We start from the raw sequence: 10528 nt of genomic DNA, 5'->3' as shown, positions 1-10528 counted from the left end.
AGGATAAAAAACGCCGTTATCTTAACACTGAGACTTCAAAGTGTTTCAACTCTACTCATGAAAATAATAGAAAATCAATAGCATTTGTTTTTTATTTTGTGACAATGTTAGTTTTACGCTAATAATAGGAAATTAGACTGTCCTACACGTGACTAAAATTAAATAAAAAATGTATATTTTTACGCATGGCAATTCGAAAAATCCAAGAAATCACAATAAAACATGTATGACGCATACAAAATTGCAAACCCCACATTCAAATTAAATTCCAGTAGTTTGCCATCATTTCCATGCAAAATATAGTCAATGGCGTCAATTTAAATAATCATTTAAGTACACATATTATCGTCTATTGTACTAAGATTTGAAGTATTGTAAGTGCAACAGCGTGAAGATATTAATCTTAATGGTACATGGCCTGCAATGTATAAGTACAACTGTACGCATAAAGTACACGACCCGCAATGTACGTACTGCGTTTTAAAAGAACGGCTGGCCTTGACAGCCCGTGTCAAATGCTAAACGAGTGTGCGGTACTGTCAATCAGTGTAACAGGCAAATTAATATGGCCGCCGAACATGGCGGCAATTCAAGTGCCTGCATTAGCGAGAGTCTGTCTGCGGCACTAAACGTTGGAAGCATTCGATTACTCGTATTTAAGTTTGGAATAGTCGATTATTTAAACATTTATTTTTAATTTTGTTGCATTAACTATAATCGATTATCCAATGATATATTTTTGTTTTATTACTATTTGCTTTTCTTTAAATCTATCGAGTTTCCAACTGGAATTATATCAACGCAACGTAACAAAAAATCCTTGCTCTGTCATCTACCGCATTTAACGAGGGACTACTTAAAACACTCAGATACATTTTACTAATGTCTGAAAGCATAAACTAAAGACGATTTTACGATAAAGATCGGTCGTTACGTCACGGCTCATGCACTGACTGCTGGTACACCACGCGTGCAACGTTTTTGTCAAGCCGCCTTTTTGAACACACGGCACACGGCTTTTCACGTTCATAATTAGAACGCTTCTGTTGAGCGTATGGACAATTAGTAAGCGCCCTTGATTTATGTAGCTGAAACATTTGAAAATCGATTTTTGTGTTTCGAACGGAATTCTGGCGCCATCTTTGATCGGGCCGCTTTTGTAATGAGAACATTTTTTTCTTTAGAGAATAATGACATTTAAGATTCGCTTACTCAAAACATTTTATAACACTTATGATGTAAACCCTCGTATGTATATTACTAACAATTAATCAACAGCATAAGTAACTGTAGTACCAGATAATCACCTTTAAATTTACTAATCAAATTAAACAAAAGACGATCTACGTACGTGAGTGATCCACTCAATAAATTCCTTAGTATTATAGACAATAATAGCAGCGAACGCCGCCAACGCACCAAAGACAATGTGTTGTAATTTATGCCATACTAATTGTCAGTAATGAGACATTGTGGCATTGTAGCGTGGGCCCGACGGCATTTATGCGCAATATGCTACGTTTGTCACACATACTCATACTAAACATTAATTAATTAAAGTAATTTAATGCTCCGTAATGATCGAGTAGATATATCGACTCAATTACAGTCCGTTTGAACTTACGAGACTAGTCTAGGAGTCGCGACTCTTGTAAACTAGAACAGAGTATATAACATTTTTATTAAAGTACTTATTATTTGGAGAAGTCATTTAGATACTCGTTTATTTTGTTGAGCATATTTTCTGGCAAGTGGGTTAACTCAAGTAAAATTAACGGTGATTTATAATCTAAGTAGCCCGTTGCGTCGAAAGTAATTTACCCAAAACTAAGTGACTATTGAACATTTCCCAGCGGTTCGCCGTCCAATATCTTACAAAATAAACTATGACTGCAAACAAATAAATGTAATTTGAACACGATTTTTGTTGAAACGATTTGATGGTTTTTTTTTTTTTAATCTGATGGGCAACGGGGCGTAAAACCAGAAGGTCCTACGTGTTTGGTCGCGGCACCCGAATGTTTCAGGCCGTGTGAACAGCGCCCGTGAGAATGTGGTCGAAGTCGATTGTTTTATTGGATTATAGTCCTCGCTCCATCATCGTACTGTCACCAATTGCCTCCACCAATACCGTAGGCGGATCTGAAGCCATTTCTACCACATTTATCACTGCATTAAAAGCATTACACGCCATCAAATGTCTTGCAGATTGTACTGCGTTTAAATTCGTACCACCACACCTATAACTCTTTTGAATGACTGTAATGCAACCCTGTTTTCAATAAACATACGATTTATGACTTCAATTTGTTTATTGAGCATGCATGCGTTGAAATCGTGCCAAAAGTAACTCAATTAAAATAAATGAAAACATCGAAAAGCATGACCTATTATTTCTTATTATATCACGTTCAATTCCGGTCGCCAAGTACGCAAAAAAAAATGCAATTTCATAAAGAATTCGAATATTATTTTGACACGGATTCCAAGAAGCGACCGCAGTTCGCAACTAACCGAATCGTCTGTGATCGCTGCGATTCGATTCGACCGCAATTCACTCGTTTGTCAAATTGGCAGTTTGTACTTTTTGCGTTTTTTTTATACGATCACATAAAGCACCGGCCGCAAGACTTTTCTACTCTACCACCACTAAAACAACACACTAATTTTAAATTAAAAAAAGTCGACTTAACCGGATACTTATCCCTAATTAAGAAGCAAAAACATCGTTATATGTCACGCACCATTTTGCCGCGGCACCACAAAGTGTGTGTCACTAAGTCGTTTCAGCCGCTTCAGTCGACGCAGTCCCAGTCGAAATAGGCCGTGCTATTAACTCACCCGTTAAGACGAAACGCTTTGTAATATGTTTTGATAATGGCGGGCTGTTGTGACGTTTTTTGATACCGTAGCTAAGTGACACATGTTTCGAAATATAATTAGACTCGTATTTATAAATGTAGAGCCAATGGCAAGTGATAATGTATTTCTGCAATGCGTCGTTTATTTTTATTTTCCGGCAATTTAAATGTAGATATTAAGTCTTAAATGGTATGGGCAAAAATTACAGAACATCATTATTGCTCATTTAAAATCTTAATAACTACGTAATAAAGTAATAAACATTAATCAAAACATAAAATAAATTATATTTTTGTGCACAATGACAATTCGTTAGCAAGCGCTAATTTAGCTCCGAAATTACCGTGATTGGTCAAAACAAAAACTTAGTACCGCGTTTTTATAAAACAATACGAAATAGCGGTCATTAATGTTTCGTCCATTTGTATTCATGCAATCAAATAACATAGGCATTATTATATTTATATTTTTTGGTAGCGATACCCAGTTATTACGAGTAGTTCGTGTAATTACGTTTAGTGATGCATTTTGCATATTAATCAGGTAAAAGGATATTATCGAGTAATCTATCTTGATATTTTTCGTATTTTATGATATGGGCGTAATTACTTTTATTTGTAAATGTTTATAACACTTGTAAAAAGTGGATTGGAGGTAGGATTGTGAGGACACGCCCGTTTCCGTTGGATCGCAAATTATTAAGATTCTAATTTTTTTATTGTTATACTTCGTTCTTATTTAACTCTTAAATGCATGCACATTGTCTTTAACGTTAAGTTTGTAAATCTTTTCTAGTCGCCTCAGTTCCAAAGCTCACGTAATCTTCAGATCATCTATTTAATTTCCCTTTTGTATGTAACCTAGAAGTTCAAAAGCTTCAAATATTATTTGGAACGTCAAGTTGCTGTCAACTATGTATCATGCTATCTCTTTTATTGCAACCTATAAAATTGAGACAGAATCACATTTAAGAATTAAAGATTTGTCAGCATTTCAGTATTCTCTCGTTCATTTATTAATACATCTTATTACACGTAAAGGTTTTATCAAACAGAATTATAAGTAGGTATATAACTGGTCACTGAACCGGTTTGATCGCGAATCACTTTACTGGCACTTACCTTTATGCATTGGTCTAGTTACTGCATAAAAACATTCACTTAATAACTTAAATGCTGTTAACAAGATAAGCAGGCTCAAATTAATGTAATTGACAGAAGCAGAGATTGAAATATGTATGCTTTCCTACTGAATCTTAAATTGTAACTATAGTACAGGCACAAATAAAATAGATATCACCCTCTATAAAGAGGGCAGGGGGAAGTATAAATACAGAATAAAGCTTAACCTAGCATTTATTGTAATAAAACTAGAAGAAAAATAAAGTTCTTTTTTCAAATAGTGATAACATAATGTCATGCTAACTAACGCTATAGCACCTGTCGTTAGCCTACTTATTCCATATTTAAAATAGACTCTACATTTCATGCTCCATTCGATTACCTCTTGCAGTTTCAATATCGATCATTTTACTCGATTCCTAAAACCTGACAATCGATAACAAAAAATCAATGCAGTACATTCTACCCTGTTTCGCTACGCTTTTTCGGCATGTAGGTCTAAACAAGCGTGGTATGCTAGGAAAGGAGACTTCCATTGTGTCGGGTTCCGCATAACAAGGTGTACGAGACAAAAAACCTTAAACAGGACATTCAATTTGTGGTCGTTAAGAGCTGTCCACCGCTATTGTTCAAATATCACGATGAGGGATTCGGGTGGAGGTTGCTTAACGCGAGCAAAGGCGATGATCGAGTGATGTTCGGGGCTTGTTCGTTGCCGAAGTTAGAAAATGATAAGTGGCTAAAGGGAAAACTGGTGTGTAATTCCATCTAGAAAACGAAAGTTTCAATTTTAAAGAGAGCTGATAGTTAGAACTGTAGCATGAGCTGTTGGTAGAACGAAACCTTTCTAACAATAGTTGTTCTTACAAAACTCCACCAAAAACTCACCAAATTACCACGGTGACTACACAACAGCTAAAAATCATTGTTTTTCCATCAATTACTTTTTGTATTGTAACGACTCGATAGCTCAGTATTCGGCTAGTTGCACCCAAGCCGTTACCGATTAACCCTAGTTCGCTACAAAACAACATCGACCTTTAAATGCACCATTACGTGCGTATCGATTCGAGAGTCGCACCTCTACTGATTACGACGACCAATATACATAGCACTAAGCGATACCATCGCAAACTGTTATACATTGCGCGCTCACCAAAAGACTTTTAATGACGCGTTAATCAAAAGAAGCAATGGATGTTGTATGTTATGTTATATTGTTACTTTTTCGAGAAGAAAAGGGTCAGTCCGTTGATCCTCACACACAAGCCTGTACGTGATGTTATTGAGAAATTAATTAAGTACGCAAGGTACAGCCATGACAAAATAAAACGATGAAGGAAGTCTTGATTCTCCACAGCTTTTGATGCCACCAGCAGATTAAGATTCAGCTTAATTCTGATAAATGATGCGGTCGAAATCTATCGACCTTGCGATTCTGAACCGAGTTTCTGTAAGCGTTTTTGTTAGTAAAAAAAACTGTAATTAATTAACTTTATTGCAGAATACGTTTTTGCTTTTATTCTCATAATGTTATCTTAATAGATCCTTGTTGTGATCTGTTAATCAGAATGTGATAAAAAATACCGAAATTACCGTTTTTCTTACAAATGGTTGCTTAAAACCATTTTCGACAGAACTTGCCTGTTTTTATACTGGTTTGAATGTACCTTTTAATAATTTCTACCAAAATTTTGGCCAAAGTGCCCTAAACCATTATCCTTTCTGTGACACAATCAGGTGTTACCATAACTAATTCGAAGTTTTTTGTGTATCTTTAACGATGTCTTTGAGTCGGCGCTTTTTTAGCACTTTGCCTGTTTTATTCACATGTAATTGAGGTCCGGATTCGCTAAGGATACGATTAGGCGATGATTAATACAGCCGGCGATCTTTACTAACCTTTACTGTTAGCGGGCGAATAAGAATTAAGAAAACTTAGAGCTGATAGCACTAAAAACTAGACGTTTTTAATTACATGGCTTGGAATAAATCTTTTGCAATTTCGTTATTATTTAATGTACATTTATGACAGGTGTTCAATATACTGGCATAAAAGAAAAAAAAAACACATCGAAAGTGAATCGATGACATTTGTTTATGTGGAATATGTTTAAAAATGATTCCAAACGATTCTAGGTAGCGTTCGAATTTTAAAATGAATTCTTTTATATTCGCGCTCAATAATGAGACGTGTCGACCGAGTGGAGATGACGTGTGACGTGTGATAAATGCGATGGGATTTATTTAATTACCGCTCCATGCATTTCCATGTCCTGTTCGTGCTAATTGATTTCTTTGATGTATCGGATTCATTCTATTTAAAAAAATGTTATTTAGCGAACATGATTAATTTATTTTTTTGAAAACGTTCTAATTGCGGGTTTTTGATGTAAAAACTTGTTAGAAACATGACAAAATGTAATTCATCACTTTGTTCATTTGCGAATAAAATTGAATTTGATTTTTCGAGTCATTTCTGCAAACTTCCCAAAATCCCTCAAAATCATAATTATTGTTCCAGCTTAAAATATTCAGGGCTTAATCGGAAGTTATTTAAATTTTTAACGATACTAAGTGAGTCACGACAAGACTGAAAGGTTAATCATCGCATTACGTATATGACGAATACTTTTGCCGCCAAACCGACCAACAACTTTACTCGACATTAAAAAAATGATTTTCCTTTAACCTGCGGTCAAAGTAATTGTACATTAACTTCAAAGTTGTGAATCTCAATAAATCCAACAATGCATAGCCCATAGGCAGTTTCGCTTAACGACTAACATATTTAAAAAGTATGGATAATTTTTATTATAATCTGTGGTCAACCGCGCAAATATCTCCGAGGAGGTCGCTTTACGTTTTTTTTTTAATGACCATTAACAATTAATGATTATTGCTTGTTACAATTTCCTATTCTTAATATTATTTGTTTTCAAATCATGTAAAGTATAAAATGTACAGGGTGTAAAAGTAAGCGAAAAAGGTAAATAGGCAAAAATTCTGATAAGGAAACTACAGTTACACTATAACAGTGAGGGTTTTGTTTCATAGAGACTTATCTCACGTATCAACCAATAACCATTCACATTATAATTATGCCAACACTATAAAAATAAATGGGTTAATTCTAAAAAAATATCAGTCCGTGCAATTTGAAAATAGATAATACAAATGTACCGGATGTTGAGATAACGCCATTGTTGTTCTGTCTTCATTTCCTTTACGTTTATTGCCAGAGCAATAAATAGAAAATTGAGTTTTAACAGGCGTGGAAAATATTTACAAAACTTAAATACATTACATTTAATAACTACATAACATAACTACTTTAAGTTTTTAAGTGCAATTAATGGGTTTCATCATAACCTTTTATCGTTTTAGTAATCTCATTGGAGTAATTATAAAACTTATTTAGCAGTTGTCTTTTCTTACATGGTGTTTACAAAAAAAAAAAAAAGATTAGTACTATTTATCATGTTTTAACTACTTTAAAATATTAGGAAAAGATGATATTAATATTATGGTCGTAATGGATTTCAAAATTAGAAACATTGTTTTATTCGATTGTTTTTTCATCATTATAAAACTGTTTTACCGACAACCCGTATATGATTGTCTGCTCGTTAAAATGTAACGATACCTGGGTGTGTTTTATAGTGCTTTTTACGACAGACCAGTAACATTTTAGCGCTGCGGGCCTTTTATTGCAGTGTCATAGACTCTGGTGTTTTAGTGCTTGATAACGAGTGGAGGTTATCTGCCGAGCCACCATAGACAACCTTTTGCTTTTTTATTTCCAACCTATTATTCGAAACCTGATTTCTGTGACACCTCTCGAGGCGCGATTTAGTGTTGTGATTGATTTTATAAGGCTGTCAGCTTAATCGAAATGAGTTATTGGTGTTTATGAGTTTGTTGATTAAACGTAGATATATTAAAGTGGTTGTAAGGGAATATTTCTTGCGAGTTTTTGTAATATTAAGAAATATTTACAGTCCGACATTTAAGAACTTAGTTCTGCAACAACTAATCGTCAGTATTCGTGTACTAGTTCACAGCATTTTATTAATTACAATAACCTCAGAGAAAGGCACTTCGTTAGTAACAAAAAAATCTATGGAAATTTGACTAATCAACAAACGAGTTTGAATCCATCGTTTAACACAACTTTTTTCCTTTTAATACCTTGTCAATTGGCCACTTACTAAATTCTTTTTTACACATAGTTAATAACTTAATAACCGTGACTAATTCCTTGATTTTTTGTTCCAGATGGTCAGTCGAATCACCTGAATCTCTTCAACTCGAGGCCGCAGCCAAAGAAGAAGCGGAAATCGAGAACAGCCTTCACGAACCACCAAATCTTCGAACTGGAGAAACGGTTTCTGTACCAGAAGTACTTATCGCCGGCCGACAGAGACGAGATAGCGAGCTCACTCGGCCTATCCAACGCGCAAGTCATCACGTGGTTCCAGAACAGACGAGCGAAGCTCAAACGAGACATGGAGGAGCTGAAAAAAGACGTGGAAAGTGCTAAAGTGCTCTCAGCTCACAAAAGCTTCTTAGAAAACGTGACTGATCTCGGGATCCTAAAGAAGAAGGCCATGAGTATAGGCGCGAGTGAGGAGGCGGCCACCAACCTAGTAGTGAACGCGTCCAAATGAAACGAGGCAACACGCGCGATCGCGACCGACCTCACCTACGATCGACGCGTGCTCGACTATTAAGCCCAATAGTCGATTACTCAGTGACAATTTTATCGTGTAACAACACTATTGAATTGAATTTTTAGTACGAACATTCTAGTGACGTTAGATGTTTTTATCTTCACTATTAATAGTATTTCGTAAAGTACATCACTATTTAATACGTCTGTAAATAGTATTAGTTGACCGTAGTGTATTGTTGTACAAATCTTATGAAGCTTCGTTCGAAATAAATGTGATAGTTGATTTTATTATTTAAGTACTTAATATTTTATAGAGATATTCCTAAATTATTTATTTTTGTTGGATTGTCAGCTGGCTTACGGGACAACATTATTTTTTATTTAATTTAAAGATTTTTTGAATGTGTAAGAGGGATATATTGTATAGATACCGAAGTTTAACTTTTCCGTTTAATGTGCAATAAACAAGATAAATTTAGATAATCTCTGAGCCAGTTACAGCATCCAGCTGACGTTACTATTTGTAAATATAAATGTAAAGGTAGTTTGTTTAGTAATTAAATCTTAATGCGTAGTTTTACGATATTAATGAGAGTTCGGGAGTAAATGAAGTGTATAGTACCTACTTCTTATCTAATTTTTAATTAGTAAGCGCAATTACTAATTTGAAATTAGTTTAAATTGTGAATTTCTACTAATGGACTACCAGCAGTGTGGTGAACGAATATTAATGGTAATGACTAAGTAATTTCATGTAATTTTAACACCGTTACGTGCAAAATAATGAAGGCAGTCGTAAAAATTACAATTATTTCAAAGCGCAAACTAATTATTTTCCAGTTTAACAATTTTGTATGCGTTGTGTATGTTATTAGTCAGTTATATCACTAATTGAATGAATCGGCAACAATTTTGTTTAACTATTGTATAAATATCTTTCGTCGTTGTCAAAATAAAGTTATTAATTACAGTAATTATTGAATACCTATATTTTGTAATTAAATGTTGATGGATTTATGCTGTGTAAGATATACGCGAGTAACTACACCATGTATTTGGAACAGTAAATTGTATTCCTAATTGTAATAAATACAAACTATTTCAGTTTCAAGCTTTTCAATTAATTTATGTTAACAAATTAAATCGACTAAATCAATCGATACCGAATTGAAAAATGGAATATTGTCTTCGAACTGCACTAGAGAATTTTAAATAAGTTCATTTTTAAATCTGGAATACTAAAAAGACAATGTGTTTTTTTTCTGGAAGGCAAAGGATACTGTCTTATAGTGAATTCTTGTTCCTACTACGATATTAAACAGCTAAACATATAATTGTAACGTATGCTATAGGCACGGAGCGTGCTTCGACAACTATGTGAATATTACTTAGTGTAAATAAACATTATGTGTTCTAATGCGTTTGTTTCATTCCACCCTTAGATATTACAAAGAAAAACAACTGAATTTGTTACTGAAATATTGAAGAAAAATAATACAAACAATAATCGATTTTGTCTTCAATGCAAAATCTAAACTACATCTGAAATTATGAATAATGACATCACTACTTGCATTTACCATTTAACGAAAGAGCAATTATTCTAATTTAATACGATCATGTATATCAATATATCTACGACTATAGGAAAATTAATAGAAGGGTAAAAGGTAAAGGGAAAATTAAACCAACAATAGATACTTGTAGCAAGGGCCTTAGTACCTTGATGAGCGTCTCAAATGGTATTAGCGAACATCAAAACTGTATTTCTTTTTTAAATCGATTCTCTCAACAAGGCCTGTTTTTATGAAGGGCTGGGTCCGAAACTAGTCGGGCACTCCCGATAAATACGCGTGAGTAAACCGTTACA

General features: G+C 34.2%; 1 protein-coding gene across 1 annotated transcript in view; it reads left to right on the top strand.

The window, feature by feature from the left end:
- The window catches only part of LOC113495088 (transcription factor LBX1-like), a 13554-nt gene extending 4503 nt beyond the window's left edge, over positions 1 to 9051 (top strand). The window contains exon 3 of the mRNA XM_026873683.1: positions 8255 to 9051. Within this exon, the coding sequence (XP_026729484.1) occupies positions 8255 to 8653 (399 nt within the window). The 3' untranslated portion in view covers positions 8654 to 9051. The remainder of the gene's footprint in view (positions 1 to 8254) is intronic.
- The last annotated feature ends 1477 nt before the right edge of the window (positions 9052 to 10528 follow it).

Source organism: Trichoplusia ni, chromosome 6 (assembly GCF_003590095.1).
Source record: "Trichoplusia ni isolate ovarian cell line Hi5 chromosome 6, tn1, whole genome shotgun sequence".
NCBI classification, from domain to species: domain Eukaryota; kingdom Metazoa; phylum Arthropoda; class Insecta; order Lepidoptera; family Noctuidae; genus Trichoplusia; species Trichoplusia ni.
This window is presented reverse-complemented; position numbering and strand designations above follow the sequence as displayed.